Source organism: Zophobas morio, unplaced genomic scaffold (genome assembly GCF_036711695.1).
Source record: "Zophobas morio isolate AGI-343-1 ecotype UQ-CSIRO unplaced genomic scaffold, CSIRO_AGI_Zmor_V1 ptg000011l, whole genome shotgun sequence".
NCBI lineage: Eukaryota > Metazoa > Arthropoda > Insecta > Coleoptera > Tenebrionidae > Zophobas > Zophobas morio.
The window spans coordinates 13,748,640-13,766,392 of NW_026972116.1; the positions used below are offsets into that span (position 1 = coordinate 13,748,640).

The 17,753-nt window shown below is 35.8% G+C and overlaps 2 protein-coding genes across 9 annotated transcripts in view; both read left to right on the plus strand.

Annotated features, from left to right (window-relative positions):
• The window catches only part of Kug (kugelei), a 418,182-nt gene extending 407,844 nt beyond the window's left edge, over positions 1–10,338 (plus strand). For 4 of the 6 annotated variants that reach the window (XM_064053261.1, XM_064053263.1, XM_064053264.1 and 1 more), the window contains 8 exons: positions 845–1,126; positions 1,179–2,588; positions 2,647–3,122; positions 3,265–4,205; positions 4,797–4,925; positions 5,064–5,360; positions 9,081–9,272; positions 9,333–10,338. In XM_064053261.1, the coding sequence (XP_063909331.1) occupies positions 845–1,126; positions 1,179–2,588; positions 2,647–3,122; positions 3,265–4,205; positions 4,797–4,925; positions 5,064–5,360; positions 9,081–9,272; positions 9,333–9,472 (3,867 nt within the window). In that variant the 3' untranslated portion in view covers positions 9,473–10,338. The remainder of the gene's footprint in view (positions 1–844; positions 1,127–1,178; positions 2,589–2,646; positions 3,123–3,264; positions 4,206–4,796; positions 4,926–5,063; positions 5,361–9,080; positions 9,273–9,332) is intronic. The other 2 variants (XM_064053265.1, XM_064053266.1) reach the window with 2 other exon arrangements.
• Positions 10,339–10,602: 264 nt separating this feature from the next.
• Positions 10,603–17,627, plus strand: LOC135126989 (uncharacterized). Of its 3 annotated transcripts, none has more exons than XM_064053268.1 (16): positions 10,603–10,690; positions 10,753–10,933; positions 10,994–11,466; positions 11,517–11,659; positions 12,098–12,274; positions 12,328–12,475; positions 12,585–12,765; positions 12,819–12,867; positions 12,952–13,014; positions 13,067–13,223; positions 13,274–16,580; positions 16,631–16,702; positions 16,755–17,002; positions 17,051–17,095; positions 17,144–17,338; positions 17,387–17,627. In XM_064053268.1, the coding sequence occupies exons 2-16, from the start codon at positions 10,765–10,767 to the stop codon at positions 17,510–17,512; spliced, it is 5,553 nt and encodes a 1,850-aa protein (XP_063909338.1). In that variant the 5' UTR covers positions 10,603–10,690; positions 10,753–10,764; the 3' UTR covers positions 17,513–17,627. The 3 variants fall into 3 exon arrangements, with proteins under 3 accessions (XP_063909338.1, XP_063909340.1, XP_063909339.1); XM_064053270.1 differs by having other exon boundaries at positions 13,274–16,565; XM_064053269.1 differs by having other exon boundaries at positions 13,070–13,223.
• Positions 17,628–17,753: the final 126 nt, after the last annotated feature.

Consider the following 17,753-nt stretch of genomic DNA (forward strand, 5'->3'; position numbering starts at 1 on the left):
GGCATACCTTAGTCTACTGTCAAAATCAAGTAATGACTCCAAAATCATCCAAAAAAGCTTATTTTATTGCTCTTTTATTTGGTTCTGCTCTAGCTACACATTTGAGTATATTTTTTGTTAAACCTTGGGTAGCATCTCAGAAGAGAAAAGATTCTAGCAACCGTAGTGAAGATCTAAAGACAAAATCATAATTATTTTTGGCATAACCTCAATTAGTGCTGATCATGTCCTGTCATTATTCATCATAGTATGAAAATCCGAAAACCCAAAAGCTTAACAGGGACTCAGTTAGGTTTTGCCACAGTTTTAGGAGTTTTGGGTGGTATTTACATTTGGAAACCATTAGTTATCAACTATCGTGAAAAGAAAAAAATCTGGTGAATCATCTCATAAATAAGCACCAAAATGGGATGGTATCAGCAGTGGGCATCAAAGCAGAAGGGAAAACCTTCTCTTCTAGTTATCGCAGGCATTAGTGGTTTTGTTTGCTTTTGGATTGGATATAGAAACTACTTTGTTCCTTGGCGGACGCGAAAACGATTACGTCAAGCCGAAGAATGTGCAAATATCTTGAGCAAGTTTGAACGATAATTGAGTTATGTGTTTTTCTAGAGTTATTTAAGTTAATGTAGCATTTGTCCCATGTCTTTTTTCGGATATTGCTGTAATTTTTAATAAAAAGCCGCAAGAAAATAGCAATAGAAAACAATATAATACCTTTTTTTCAAGTGTGTGTAATCAGTATATACTTGTTGCACCTTATTTAAACAGTGACCTTGGTTTAAGTAGTAATGCGGTCTTCTTCTGACCTTGAAAATGCGCGCCATAACTACTTTTGTCGCAGGTGATCGCCACGGACTTGGACAGTGACAAAAACGGCCAAGTGACTTACTCCATCATCAGAGGAGACAATCGTGAACAGTTCGAAATAGATCCAGACACAGGGTACATATCAGTAGCTGACGAATTAGACCGCGAAACCACATCTAGCTACGTTCTCGAAATCCTGGCCAAAGACAATGGAGTGCCGGTGCTTTCTAGACAAACTTTAGTTAATATAGAAATTACGGACGCAAACGACAATCCTCCATTATTCTCTCAAAGTAACTACACCACCGTCATTCAAGTAAGTTAACGCTTAATTGCCGAATCCACATTTTGCACTCGATCGGTTTCAGGAGGATAAACCAATCGGTTATCCCATCATCAAATTTACAGTTACTGACGCCGACACTCTCCCCAATACGATTCCCTACACCTTTGACTTCAGGAGTGGAAACGACGGCAACAGTTTTAGGTTAGAAGAGGACGGGATTCTGCGAACGGCGACCAAATTCAACCACAAAATTAAAGATAATTACCTACTTCAAATCAGGGTGTTTGACAACGGGATCCCGCCCCTCTACTCTGACTCCTGGGTTGTGGTCAAAGTCATAGAAGAATCACAGTATCCACCGATAATCACGCCGTTAGAAATCAACATCAATTCGTACCTAGACGAATACCCTGGCGGTATCATTGGAAAAGTGTACGCAAACGACCAAGATCAGTATGACACTCTGACTTTCTCTTTAACACCGACTCTAGAAATGTCGTATCCGTATCATACGCACGAACTGTTTCAAATTAACCGTACTGACGGTACTTTGACAGCTTTGCCGCGTCTGGATGCCGGTGACTACCGACTGAACGTTTCCGTGACCGACGGTAAATTCCACGCACACTCGATTATTAAAATCAACATTGAAGTGATCAATGAGGACATGTTGGATCATGCTGTTGCTATAAGATTCCGACAAGTGAGTCCAGAGGTGTTTGTTTTGAGTCATAGAAAAGGCTTTGTCAGAGCTGTGAGAAATGCCATGAACTGTCGTTTGAAAGATGTGGTAATCGTAAGTGTCCAACCATCCAATGACGACGACCTTCCGTTACGATCAAAACGCTACATCGTTAGTAAAGACCTGGATGTTCTATTCACCGTGCGACGACCCGATGAAGGTTTCTATTCGTCTGATTCCATCAGGAAAGCACTTAACGACAATCTAGAAGAACTGGAAGAGAGTACGAAACTAGTGGTTGAAGAAATCATTAGGTTTAAGTGTAGCAATAGTTATTGTGTCTTTGGTACTTGCCAGGACCATTACGTATTGGAACCCACACGTATAGAGCCGGTGGCGACCGACGTCACTAGTTTTGTGTCGCCGCGACATCGCCAGAAGTTAGAATGTGAATGCAAAGAAGGATATGGAGGAGAAAAATGTGATACTATTGTTAATGAGTGTGCCAGAGAACCTTGTCCTCCATACAAGAACTGCATACCTGATGCTTCTACGGCTGGGTATTCATGTCAGTGTCCTGAAGGTTTCGCTGGTGCCATGTGTGATGTTGATATTTCTAAGTGCCATGATCAGAACTGCTACATTGCCAGAAACCCGATCTCGTTCAGTGGGAAAAGTTATTCGCAGTACCGCATCATCAACAAGAAGTCAATCGAAGATCAGCTCAGTTTGAGTTTGAGGATTAGAACGGTACAGCCTACTGGAAATTTGATGTATGCGGCTGGGAAGGTCGATTATAATATTTTGGAGGTAACCAGATTTTTTTCTACAAGTTGAGCTGTATTACAAATCACGATTTACTTTTCAGATAGTAAACGGCGCGGTACAGTACCGGTTTGAACTGGGTAGCGGCGAGGGTATAGTCAGGGAGTCTTCAGTGTACGTTTCCGACGGCAGATGGCACGAAGTCAAACTCGAGAGAGATAGAAATAGTGCCAAAATCACCATTGATGGTACCCACACAGCCCAAGGTTCAGCTCCTGGTATAAGCGACATTCTCAATCTTCAAAGTGACGAGATGTACCTCGGAGCGGAAGTCCATCAGCATCCCTCGATTCTAGGTTTTGAAGATATCCAAAGAGGCTTCTCAGGTTGCATGGACGACATTAGGATATCTCGAATGTCTGTTCCTTTGCACAAATCCGGAGACAACTCCGTAGCAGTCCTTAAACGATTTGCCAATGTAGAATTTAGCTGTGATACTAACAACGTTTTAATCCCCCCGGGTCCATGCGGATCGCAGCCTTGCATGAACGGGGGAACTTGCCATGAAACAAATACAGGGTAAGACAGGTTTTTACTTAGTTTATTAAATTAAAAATTAAGCTTAGCTAATTGTGCCTCCACAGATTTTATAGCTGGAAGGTAGAGCAAGTGTGATTCTTTTAACAGTCTTTCCTCGTATTGACTCTGTATTTCTCGGCAGGTACGAATGCAGTTGCCACACGAGGTTCACGGGGACCCTCTGCGAGCTCGACATGGACCCTTGCGCCTCCGCGCCCTGCCTCTACGGCGGCAAATGCATCTCCAACGTTCCGGGCGACTACACCTGCGAATGTATGTTCCGACTCTCAGGAAAGCGCTGCGAATACGGCCACTATTGCGCTCCCAACCCTTGCAAACACGGCGGCGTGTGCGAGGAGGGCGACGACCGCCCCTTGTGCAAGTGCCGCTCGTTCTTCGGCGAGTTCTGCGAGTACGACGTCAACGAATGCGAGTCGTCGCCGTGCCAGAACGGAGGAACTTGCTTCAACGAGGTCGGCTCTTTCCGCTGCGTCTGCCCCCAGAACACCTCGGGGCCATACTGTGGCAACCTCATCTACAACAGTTCCATCACTTCCTCCATTTACAACATCACTTGGGAGGAGCTCGTGGCTATCGGAATCGGGATACTTGTGATCCTTTTGTTGGTGATTCTGTTCGTGGTGTGCAGGAGATGTTACACGAAGCGCCAAAGGAGGAGGAGAAACGTCAATAACGAGAATATCAAGGATCATATTGTTTTGAACTCGACGAGGCCTCACGAGATGAGCGAGTTTAAGAGAGGCTCCAAACTGAGTAATTTGGAGGTGAATCAGAGGGAAATTCCGGTTTGCCCGCCGAGGCCTGTTTCGTATACGGCTTCGGGTCAGAATGATTCTTTGTATAATTGCAATAACACGATGATGTTGAATAATTTGGATACGTTGAGGAGTTACGGGTCGGCGGGAGACGAGTTGGAGAATGTTCCGCCGGATTATGTGAGAAATTTGAATAGGAATACGGGCCAGAATTGTGTAGGGAATCATTGTGATTCGGAAAAGACGACATGGGCGGAGCAGATGCATCTAGCGTCTTCCTTAAACGACAAACCGAAAGTGAGAAATGGTAAGTGAATAAAAAAATATCTTAGTGCATTGTTGTACCGAAAGTAGTTACGCCGTTGATCACGTGTCTAAAGTGAAGCAGGACTCATTAGTCTTTTTCCCCATGCTCACCACGGTTTTTTACCTTACTGCTTTGATAATGATCATTCCGTTAGATTTGAAGGGTATCAATTCTTCAAACATTCCGCGCATGTGCAGTATATCAATTATATAGAAGTCTGGGGATATATTTGTAAATGCTTGAAACTCATGGCCCATGGTTTATCACGAGGTTTTAGAGCAAACTGCATAAAACATTATACACGGTCTCTTGAATGGGAATGGTAACATTTTTCGCTGGTTATTACAGCATTCACTGCAATGAACATTTGCACTAAAAACACTAGAACAATATATGCTTGGAGTTCGACGCCGCCGGCGCTAGTCCTGCTTCACATTGAAACTATCCCGCTGTTTTTATAAAATTTATTTGTGCTCTTCCTAGTCGCTTTCGGTGATCTGTTTTACTTTTTGTGTCGATTTACCCTCTCTTCATCTTTCACCCCAGTTTATTTTTTATTGTGATTTATTTTGACGTTTTCAATTTCTACAGAATTCAAAATATCAAGTCCAGTTAATTGTGATGTTCCAAACAGACTGTATGGAGGGCGAAGTAATACTATGAACTTTGTCAAGTCGAATGGCTCAGTGTGTCCCGAAGAGGACCAACGTTCTGTAGGAAGTAAGTCGATAACTGTGATGTTCCATCCGCCACTAACCTGTACAAAATCCGCTTTCTTCTCGTATTTAAACCATCAGCTTATCATTCTTTTCTGTTAGTTGTCATTCGACGATTTCTAATGCATTGATGCTTTCTTAGGTTATCATTGGGACTGCTCAGATTGGGCAAGACATAGCCAAACACTGCCTAACATAACGGAGGTACCAGGCAGTGAAATACCTGATTCCTCCAGCTTTCATAGTAATGAGAGTAACGAATCTCGTTGTCACCATCTTCCTCCGGTGCTGGGCCCACTTGACCCACATCGAGACATTGAGACTCTGAACGAGGATGCAGAGTCGGAATTCATGGCTGATAGTGAATACGATGTGCATCGGGCTAGCCCCAGTCTCAATGCTCTCGATAGTGGAAATGAAGAATTTCGATTTACCACAGGTACATATCTAAAATTTTTCTCTAAATTTTTATGTGTCGACTCGTTGTAAACGAAAATGTGTCGTTTTATAGGCTGGAAAGAAACACACTTGTAAAAATACTGCCAAGTTACAGTAAGTTTAATGGTTTCGAGTGTGTCCGACCAGCTACCAACTAACCATGTATCATTTGTTTCAATTTATAACTAACAATACTTTGTTGCTTTGCATAACAGTTACGTTCTCTAATCATCTTGTACAAAATAATAGTACTGACTTACAAACTGATAGTTTTAAAATGTTTAATGGTTCACAGTATCCAGTTGTTACAATTTCCCGTACTTACCTTACCACACATACAAGACCAGGTTGCGCATTTTCACTTAACACCATGTGCAAACACGGAATACATCAGGTCATTAATTACAATTCATTATGAATATATGTATATTTGAAGTTATAAAGCAAGTGTTGAATTTTGCCGCCTTGTCTAAATAAGGGCTGTAGTTATCCAATTGCCGCTACGTGAGCGGCAAATAGCACAAGTCTTAAATTTCAATGATACAAACATAGACAGACACTACTTTAAATCACTTAGTGGGATTTATAAACTTGCTGTTGACGGTGAAGTTCCTGTAGCAGTTGCTGTTCCCACTGACGTTGCTTTTAGAGCTGAAAGTTGTCATTTATAACCTCGTTGCCAAATTGCCGTTGGTAGTAACTTTGATATTCAACTTCTGCCGTATTTAAAGGGATTGTAGAAAAAATTTTAGGCATGTTTTTAGTTTCTTGTTGTCGAAATAAGTCTACACCTATTAAGAAAAAAAGGCAACGTGTAGCCCCACCCACCCGCCCTATTTCAATTGTGATGATTTTTTTTATTCATCGTGAGTCAAGTCATCGGAGCTTAACTGCAAAATCCGTATTTCTCTACGAGAAATTAAAAACATATTTTTGAGTATCGTGTTGTTCAAAGACTAATATACTATGTATATTAAGAAAAAATTAAAGCCAAAGATTAAGCCCCACCCATACCTGCCTTGATTGATCTAAATAGTAATGAAATTTTCATTCGTGGGCAGACGTAGGGGAGGAGAGAATAAAAAAATCATCATATTTGAGATGGGCTGGGTGGGCGGGGTTAATATTTTGCCTTTTTTTCGTAATGAACATCGTATTCTTTGAAACAACACGATACTCAAAAACATGTTTTTAATTTCTTGTAAAGAAGTAAGTATTTTGCAGTTAAGCTCCGCCCATTGATTCACGGCGAATAAAAAAATCATCACAATTGAAATAGGGCGGGTGGGCGGGCTTACATTTTGCCTTTGTGTATTGATATGTGTAGACTTCTTTTCACAACATGAAATAAAAACATATTTAAAATGGAAAATTTGTACAGGGTAATATCGATTTTGCATTTAGGCTCCGTCCTGTAATTGCAAAATCTATATTTCCTTGCAAAAATGTACCATTTTAAGCATGTTTTAAGTTTCTTGTTGTGAAAAAATGGTTATGTGTATTAAGTAAAAATGTTAAAATATAAGCCCCGCCCACCCTCCCTATCTCAATTCTGATGATTTTAGTTTTATTCGTCGTAAGCCGAGGGGCGGAGGTTAATTGTAAAATCCTTATTTTTCTACGAAAAATTACCATGTGAAATATGTTCTTCAGTAATCGTGTTATACAAAGAAAACTAAATGTATCAATTAAAAAAGAAAACCAAAAGAGAAGCCCCACCCGTCCGTCTCGATCTCGACCGTAATGAATTTTTCATTCGTTGTCAGACCAAGGGGCGGAGCGTAATAGCAAAATCGATACTTTCCTCCAAAAATTTACCACTTCAAACATGTTTTACCTTTCTTGTTGTGAAGAGAAGACTACACATATTAAGAAAAAACTTATAACAACAAAAAACCCTTGTAGTTATAGTACCTATAATCTGCTTTTAAGACAAATAGCAATAAATCTTGCTGATTTAAACGTCGAGAACTATCTTCAACAATGCGTAAGTACTGACAGAAAGCTACAGTGTAGAAAATGATGGTAGCTATTTAAAATATGAGGATTTCGGTGAACATGTGGTTAAATAGCTTAATATTGGTGCAATTTGATTGGTTAAAAGTTGGTCATCTCGAACGTCGCCCCAACGTCAGCGGCAAGTTTATAAATCGACCTTTACTTCCCACACAACTTATTTAACTTAAAATCAAATTTTATGTTGGTCATACTGTTACAGTTTAACATATTTTGACTTAAACATCGACTTAATTTAGAACCGTACCAACTCTTAATAACACCATTTAGGTGCAAAAGAAACAGTGTTTTGACTATATTCTTTGTGGATTTCTGATGAAAATGTACAGCCTGCGTCAGAATAATTGATTTTATTTCAAAAAAAGTGTTCATTTTCTCAAATATTAAAAGTGGAAATTTAAATTAGACGAAAATAACTAATATTTGAATTTTGGTGAAAGACCTAAAGTGTCCAGTGTCATAACCTGCTAATACAACTGAACTATTTCAGATCTATTTTACTTTGACTTAAGTAAATACAACACAAAATAAAACTAATTCACAGGGAAAAATTTAATTGACAATAAAACATTAATTTTACGAAGTTCTTGCTTATACCATAACTAATACATTTTTATCAACTTTTAAATGCAGTGCCTTTAATTGTTAAACCAAGTGAGTAAAGATTGACGCTGTTATTGCATGTTCTTTTTTAGCTATGCTTAAGCATGAATATAATTTTTAGATAGGTGCTTGCCGTTTTGATTATACGTGAAGAAATTTTTGAGTGACAAATATACTGGTTTTGTTCGATAACCTCCCCTTGTTTTAAATTTATGTATCACAGCTTGCTGTATTAAATTTTAGAATTCATGTACTAACAATGAGAAAAAACATAACAGGAATATATAATTCATTTAACTATGTCTATTTTTTCAGCTACTACTGAAACGTAACTGTCGACATCTACTAGGTAGTCGATAACTATAAAAAAATTTCAAGTTACTATATTAGTAGTATTAACGATCATGAGTGCTTAAAATAAAATTATTTCTTACCGATATATCATGTATATTAATGTGTAAATAAAATTTATTTTTTAAAATGAAAAAACGTATATGTAATTAATATTGAAAGCCATGAATTTTATTTATAGTTTTATAAAACGCGGTCAACACAAAAAAGGTATATTAGTTTTGCTTTATACCAAAATCTTTTAACTAGCAACAATATATATACAAGTATTCCATCCAACCAATCGCAGTTAGACAATCCAAACCAGTTACAATGTGTACAAAAAATAAATTATACAGCACAAACTAAACAAAAGTTACTGCTCATTTAAGAAATATTAACTGATATTATAGGAAAAAGATTTTTTTTAATTCACCATTATGCTTTCGAGCAGACAGTCATTTTGAATTAATCTAAAATTTGACCGCTGCGTAGACATGGAACACGTGTGTATATCAGAGAATAATGGTACTGGTACGACTTTATTCTGTTTGGCTGATTGTAAAAAATAGTAATCGTGTTGATATTTTTTCGCTAATCTCCACAAATAAACCAAAAGACGGTTTTATATTATTTTAATAAACACACCACTACTATATACAGGATGTTTGTTTATACTGATGATTGCCGCCTGTCCACTAACCAGATTGTTTTTATTAGCAACTTAGCACAAGTCTGAGTACACACATAGTAACTTGAATTATGCTTTTAGCGGATAGCTATATACGTCATCCCAACTCATACCTTCCTAGCCATGGGTACAATATTCCTAGCGAATCAGAAGCCGAGTGTTTACAAAGTCCCGGTGCTGAATCTGACGAAGTCGAACCGTATGGATTTCCTAGCAACCGCAATCGAAGGAAAAACTGTGATGATGATATTGGTTCTGTGATTACAACTCTAGGTAATTAATTGAATATAACTTATCACAGATTCTAGTAACTATCGTGTGTTTTTGTTGTAGAAGAGCGCAACTCCCTTCTAGGCGGCTACGGTAGCAACAGCGACCTCTCTACGAACCTGTGCGAAATAGAAGACTCCGAATGCGAAGCCGAACACAAGCCCTTGAATTACATGGGCGGTGTGCAACAGACTTCGGTTTGACAGAAAGCCAAGCCGGGTCTTGTCAAGACTCGTTTTCCTGGATAACTTAGTATTACTGATGTACCTATGAATTCCCGTGTAGCTTAACGATGACTTATATGGCTTAACTAGTGTAAAACTCGTGTAATCTTGTACAGATCGATTATTATTTTCGTTTGGACTTTTCGTCATTCTGAATAGGAATTGAGGAAGGTTGTTCGACTAATTTTATCATAGCGTTTGCATATCAAATGTTGTTTTACGACTTAAGAATTTTGTACATACAGAAAAAATATTTTTTATAACATTGGTTGATTATCGATAATTTCAACCGAGAAATCGAATAGTTTGAAATTCGTGACATGTTGGAGTTGTTGAGCGACTAACACATAAGATTCGGGATTTTTATTTTTGTGTTTATTTTGTGCGATCTCGGACTGTTGTGTTGAGGTAGCGTCCTGGATTTTATCTGTTGGTGAAGACAACTTACAATCGACTATTACAATCGTGTAATTTGAATTACTTTGTAAATGGATAGTTTAATTTTTATTTTAAGGTAGGAAATAAAACGTGCCTAATATAGGGAGCTGATTACATGAAAAATGGCAGCTCTATTTGAATTCACTATTTAGACATAGTTTTTATTTAATATAATGTTAAAAAATTTGGATATGACATGATAGTTGTATTTATTACGTTCAGACAAATTTTATACATTGTGTACTGCATGTGATATAATGTTTAATTTAGGTTATGTGTACCATTTTACTTTAAATTAATTTGCTATATGGTTTACATAGGAAATTGAAATTTGTACCATGAAAACTAATTTTATTACATTATGAAATAGATTATGTAATTTTTTTAATAAAATTTGATAAATGATAGCTTGTGTTTTTCTTTTTTAGAGTAACTTCATTTTTTTTCTTTGATAACCACGTGATTATGACTTAACTTTTGAGTACTGCTAGCATAATTGCTTTGCTTCAAATCTAGGGACTTTTCGATGACACGTGTGGTTCTCCTTTCTTTTTAAACCCCGAACCAATCAAATTGCAGCTTACGGCCCCCACTTTTACTCCTTCAGTGGCTCTCAAAAAAAGAAACAAAAATATCCCGCACGCATGCGCGAACAAGTTTTAAATGTGTGACGCTAGTGACAGTTGAACTTCGTTCAAAAGTTTTAAAATCATTTTTAATTAATAAATAATATAGTGCTGTTAAGATTATTGTAGATTTGTAAGTGGCAATACAACTTTTTTTGTCACATATCGAGCGTTTATGAATAATATTATTTTCAGTATTTATTCATCATGGAAGCTAAAGGATCCACAAATATCCAAGTAGCTATCCGAATGAGACCTCTCATTAATACAGAAGAAGTGAAAAAATTACGTGCACAGTGGGGCTCCCAAAACAATTTAATATATCAGATTGATGATAATGGTCTTCGACACCAGCTTGGCGAAGTATATAGTTTCGGTATGTAAACCACTAAATTGTTGTAAATAACACAAAACCCCTAGTATTTTATGTTTTTAGACCATATTTTTGGTACTGATAAAACCAATTTGGATATTTACAATGATATAGTAAAAGACTTTGTGGTGTCATCTTTATCTGGTTTAAATTCCACAATCTTTGCCTATGGCCAGACATCCTCTGGCAAAACATATACAATGCTCGGAGACAAGACCAACATGGGTATTATGACCCTAGCAATAGAGAACATATTTAAAATGGTAGAAAACAACAAACAACGAAAATATTTACTAAGGGTGTCGTACATGGAAATATACAATGAAAAAATTAATGACCTCTTAGACCTGAATAACAAGGATGTAAAAATTCGAGAATTTTTCCCCTGTACCATTGGACTCCAAAACATAAAAGAAGAACTTGTTACGAATAAAGAACAGATGTATGAGTGTCTGAAAACAGGAAACTTAAATAGACATATAAGTGCAACTAAAGCAAATGACAGAAGTAGTAGATCACATACTATTTTTAAAATTGTGAGCACATGGTATTTAAGGGGCCAGTATTTAACTCTTTTATTTTTTAGGTGATTGAATCAACAGAAACTGGTGACTCTGGTGGCTGCATACAAATTTCTAATTTAAACTTGGTGGATCTAGCTGGATCAGAACGTGTCGCTCAAACCAAAGCAACGGGAATGCGGCTCAAAGAAGGGGGTCACATAAACAAGTGAGCGCTCGATTTGTTGACTTTGGTTATCTAGATTAAATTTAATTTCACATTGTAATTTAAAATCTTAAATATTCATTTAAATTATGTTCCAACAAGTAGAATATAGTTTCACCATTTCATTAAAAAGAATTACTGAGAACACTGTGACACACATTACAACATAAAGTACAAAGTTCTTTTTAGTGTTAAATGTCAAGAACTTGTTGTCATTAATTCAATACGATATTTACAGCGTGATAAAACAATAGGATAATCATAAAACAATTGAAATTAAAATTGTTTAAAAAAAATCATAAACTAACTACAATGTGTAATAATATTGGCGTCAGTAATTTAATTCCCCAGAAATTTTATTTCTTTGTGCGCGTTTAATTCAAAAATCGGAAACATTTTTAATACTAAATCACCGTGTATAACTCGTGAATTCCCCCATAGATCATTATCAGCATTAAGTCTTGTGATAAAGCAGCTAAGCGACGGACAAGAGTTCGTGAATTTTCGAGATTCCAAATTGACGAGGTTGTTACAAGACTCTCTTGGTGGAAATTCTAAGACATTAATCATTGCCACTATTACCCTAGCATCTGTTGAAGACACAAACTCAACTTTGGCGTAAGCAACTAAATACTAAACGTTTCACTTTGTATTTATTCGTTTTATTGTAGATTTGCACAACGCGCTAAAACTGTAAAAAATAAACCACGAGTGAACGAAATTCTAACAGAAACAGATGTTACTAAGCGAAATGCTGTTCTAACTGCAGAGCTGCAGAAAAAGTTGAAGGAGCAGATGATCATAAATCAGAATTTTCAGGTAAGTTCATTGATCTCTTCTGCAAAATCAGTTTTTAGTTTTGTTCGCTATTATTGGCTGCTTTTTGTGTTCATTGTGTTAGTTTTATAATTTTTTCGTTTTTTGTCAGAAAACTGAAGAAGAGTATTTTAAGAAGATATCAAATTTGCAACAACAGGTAAAAATGTTGGAAGATTTTCAAGGAGCACATACTACTGAGGTCAAGACTGTTCCTAAACGGAGACATACTATAGGTTTTTCTGCACAAAAAAAAATCATTTCCAGGCTTCCACTTGACGATTTGGAAAAAAGTACTTATTTTTGAATAATCTCTAACTGTGTGCACTTTAACGTTTTCTTTTAGGCTGTAATGATTCTGCAGAAATCACTCTTTTTGAAGACTTACTTAAAAGGTATATATACAAAAGAATCTGGCCCTATACTATAAAACGAAATTTTGTTGTATTAAGTAATATGATTGTTTTATTATATTCCAGGGACCCTCCATCCACTGTTTGTAAGCTCAGTACCATCAGAGAAGAAGATCCATTACCATCAACGTAAAACTTGAAAACGTTTTATTTAGCTTAAATTCTAACACTTTTTTTACAGTAGCTTTTCTACTCCTAGTAAATTCGCGATTCCAAGAAAATTTTCTACTCCAGAAAATTGTTTAAGAATGCGACTTTCTTCGCTTGAGGAAGAATATCATGAATTGGCTTCATTTACAAGAAATGAAAACAACATATTCAATGAGACAGCAAAGAAGGTTCGATTTTTTAATACCATTATTATTTTCATATAATTAGTTTCTTTTAGGCAGATGCATTAGAACAACAGCTTGCAGAAGCACAGAAGAAGCTACAAGATTTTGAAATCAAAGAACTAGAACTGCAGACCAAAATAAAATGCCTAGAGGACCAACTAGGTAAAAATGAAGATGTAGACGACCCTCCACTTACAGACATCATGGATGAATTAATTCGTTTGCAAGAAATATTAAACAATCCACGAATTTTCGACGCCTCAGAGTATCCACCACAAGAAAATTCGGTTTTGCAAGTAATAAAAAAATTCAACATCAAAGCGAAAACTTCCAAAGACATAATTGAAACGGAAATTCTAAAACAGATCAACAACTTTGATAATAATTCGCCAGATCTAATTAAGTTCCCCAGTGAACTAAAAAGTTTTAACGACCTCCTAAACCAGCTATCATTGTTTGAAAGCGACTTGCCGGCAGATGTAATTAACTTGAAAAAAGACACCGTGGAAGATGTTAAAGTGTTAATCAAAATCTATGAGTCGTTTTTGCGAAAAAATGAAACTATTAGACAGTATGCAGAAAAAATAAAAAATTTGGAACAAAACAACAAGCGCACTAATCTAGAGAGTGAAAAATCTGAACTGGCTGATTTATCAGAGACACACAGTAATTATGCTTTGTTGAAAGAAGAATTCGAAGATAAAATTAAAGAGAATGAAAGCTTGCTACAACAACTGGATCATTTAAAAATGTTAATGGAAACGACGAAGAACGACGCGAACATGTTAAGTGACCAGTTGAATGAAAAAAACACCAAATTGTTAGAAGTTGAAACAAACTACATTTTACTGGCACAGGAAAATGAAGAGTTGAAACAAAAATATAATTCTGAAAACACAAGCTTAACAGATGAGTTAACTAAATTAAGGAAGGATGTTCTGGAGAGTAACGACATTATAGACAAGATCAGCAAAAACTGTACAACACTTGAAGGTGAAAAACTAAAGTTGCAACATCAAATCGCCAACACTGCTAAAGAAAACGAAGTGGACAAGGGTAATTTAGAGATGGATCAACTGAGAATACTAATTAAAACAATGACATACGACGCGGACGCGTTAAATGCGACGTTGATTGAAAAAAATAACAAAATATTAGAAATTGAAAAAAACTGCACTTCACTTACACAGGAAAATGAAGAACTGAAGCAAAAATGGAACAACACATGTTCTGAAAACCCAAATTTAACAGACGAACTAAATAAGCTAAAGAAGGATGTCCTAGAGAGCAACAACACTATTGAACAAGTTAACAAAAATTATGCAATACTTGAAGAAGAAAAAGAGTACATTTCAAAAGAAATGGATAAGTTGAGAATGTTAATTAAGACAATGACGGACGATACGGATATGTTAAATGCGAAGTTGAGTGAAAAAAATAACAAAATATTAGAAATTGAAGAAAATTGCACTTCACTAACGCAGCAAACGGAAGAACTGAAGCAAAAATTGAACAACGCATTTTCTGAAAACGCAAACTTAACAGACGAACTAAATCAGTTAAGAAAGAATGCTGAAGACAGTGACAACACTTCACTTATACGTGAAAATGAAGAACTGAAGCTAGAATTGAACAACGCATTGTCTGAAAACGCAAACTTAGCAGATGAACTAAATAAGTTAAAAGAGGAATTTCTGGGTAGTCAGAACACCATAGACGAGCTTACCAAAAATTCTATGTTAATTGAAAACGCAAAACTGCAGTTAGAACAACAAATTACCAGTCATGGCAAAGAAAAAGAAAATTTTGTAAAAGAAATAGACAGAATTAAACTTGTTGTGGATTCACAAAATCGAGAACTTCATAATTTTACTCTGAGCGTGTTGGAGAAGAATAAAGTAATAGCAGACGTGGAAAATAACCTTACAAAGCTTAAACACGAAAAGGAAAAGCTAGAAAAAGAAATGTGTGCGATTTCTGACAACAATCAATATTTGAAACAAGAAATTCAAAGAATGAAAAGTGACAACTCTTCAGATGACCTGAAAATTAAGAACCACCGCAATGAAATTTTGACTGTTAAACTAGAAGAAAAGGACAAAGTTATACGTGAAATTGAAACCAAGAACAGCAAGTTGGTGCTTGATTTAGAAGACTTCAAGCGTAAGTTCGAAAATACAGTGTCAGAGAATGAAAACTTAAAAGAAGAAATACGAAAAGTAACCAGCGACCGGGAATTCGATTGTGAAAAAATAAAAAATCTGCAAAACAGTGTCAATACAATCACTACAGAAATAGAAAGCAAAAATTTCACGCTAGTAAAATTAGAGAACGAGCACACGTCACTAACACAAGAAGTAAAAAAGTTGATGCAAACTAACAGTGAAAAGGATAAAGTTATACGTGAAATTCGCAACAACAATAAAAGAATTTCTTCAGAAATGCAAAACGTACGAGAGAAGTTGAAGGCAGCTGATACACAGAATCAACATCTGAAAACCGAGATTGAAAGCCTCAAGAAAAATGACAAAATTTTCCTTGAGGCGCAAGAAAAGTGTAGGCATCTTCAGTTAGAGGCGGAGCTCGCAACTGAAAAAGTCAACGAAATTTTGGTGATGAAAGAACAACTAACCAACGAAATTGAAAATCTGAAAAAAACAGTTCAAGAGCACCGACATGTCATCTCTTCAACTGAACAAAAATTAAATCAAAGCGAACAGAGAGTTCAAAAATATAAGCAATTGCTTGAAATTGCACATACTGAAATTAATGACCTAAAAGTAGTGCTGTCAGATAAAGAGAAGTTGAAATGTCAGATTAGTGACTACCGGTGTCAACTTAATGTGACTAACAGTAAGTTACACGAATCCACAAAGGTCAATCAGGATCTAACAATACAACTTAAGCACTTACAAATGACAGCAAACGGTTGTGATAAAAGCTATAATAAAAACTGTGAAGAGAAAGGAGAACTTTCCGTCTTAGATTTACGTCGTACGAAAAAAGAGCTCGAGGATGTGTTGTGCCGCATTATTGAGCAGGTCATTAGTGAACAAAAAACGTTGCTGTTATATCGTCAATCGCAAGATCGAAGAGACGATTTTAAAAATGTTATTAGAGATGTAAAGTTGGCTAATGCAGTATTAAAGAATCAATTTCAATTATTACGAAACCAAAAGGAATATGATTTACATGGAATAAGTGATAATTTATTAAAATCGAGGTCTAGCTTTCAACAATACATTAATTTAGAAAAAACTTTCCTTCAAAAACAAATTGATGAGTTGAATTCCACAAATGAGTCATATTTGCAAGAAATTATCGCGCTTAAAGACAGTCAAAAAGGTATCAGTATGAAAAGTACGTTTTCTAAAATGTTTGTTTAAAATTTAATTCGCTTAATTTTTTAGACTGTTTCCAATGTACATTATTGCAAGCAGAAGTGGCAAAATTGAGGGAACTACCGGCGACGCAGGAAAAAAGTGAGACTCTAGAATTACATTAATTATTTTCGTTATTTACCAAATTTTTCAGTGCTTAGTTCGTTAAAAGACAAAAATAAAATATTAGAAAAGGAAAATTTTGAGAGGGTACAGCAAGTAGTGGCTTTACAAGTGCAAATGTTTGAAGAACAGGACAAAAAAGTAGAAATGGAATATACAAGGTGGTTAAAGTTTTACCGAGAAAATGCTAAAACGCAGCAAAGAGAAATTGAAACTCTGAAACGTGAACTACAGCAATATCAAAAAACCAAAGAAAATAAAATATCTCCAGAAGTTCAGGTACGAGTTTACATGATGATTAACAGTATTTTCACTACTTTTTTCTAGTGTAACATACAAACCAAAGAAAGTGAAAGATCTGCAGAAGTTCAGGTATGAGTTTACATGATGATTAGCAGTATTTTCACTACTTGTTTCTAGTGTAACATATTACAAGAAGAATCTCATTTACAAATAAAGTACAACATGATGAAACAGATTTGCATTCAACGAAAAGACGAAATTGCCGCTTTAAAATCCGAAATTCTCGTTCTTAAAAATAACCGGAATACCGACATGCAAGATTCTAGCCCAAACAAGGAGAACGCGGTTGAGAAAACTTCAGTTGGAGTTCAGGTAAGTTTATAGTTTTGTAAATAACTTTCTTCACAATTTCGTTTTCAGTGTGATCTATTTAGTGGAAAATACAATTTAACAAAGAAACTTGCTCAGATGAGAAGAACAGAAATTCTAGAATTACAAGCTGAACTTCAAGCCCTAAAAACTCAAAACAGTGTAACAAAAAGCTGACTGTGTCTTGCTTGACTGGTGTAATAAAAATGTTTTGTTTTATATTTTTATTTTAGTGCAAGTTTTATTTATACGAATTTTTTAAATAAATTACACCGCAGTGTTGGCGATTAAATTGAATTATTTTTGAACAACTCATTTTTGTGGAATAAATATACTGAAGTAATAACTAATACAATGTTGAACTACAGAAAAATTTTATTTAGCATTTTATCATGTATAGAATAAACTTACCCTCAAA

Coding starts and splice junctions, on each gene's coding strand:
- LOC135126989 (XM_064053268.1), top strand. CDS start 10,765: ATGGAAGCTAAAGGATCCACAAATATCCAAGTAGCTATCCGAATGAGA. Junction 12,275..12,327: donor GACACAAACTCAACTTTGGC/GTAAGCAACTAA, acceptor GTTTTATTGTAG/ATTTGCACAACGCGCTAAAA. Junction 17,096..17,143: donor AAAGATCTGCAGAAGTTCAG/GTATGAGTTTAC, acceptor ACTTGTTTCTAG/TGTAACATATTACAAGAAGA.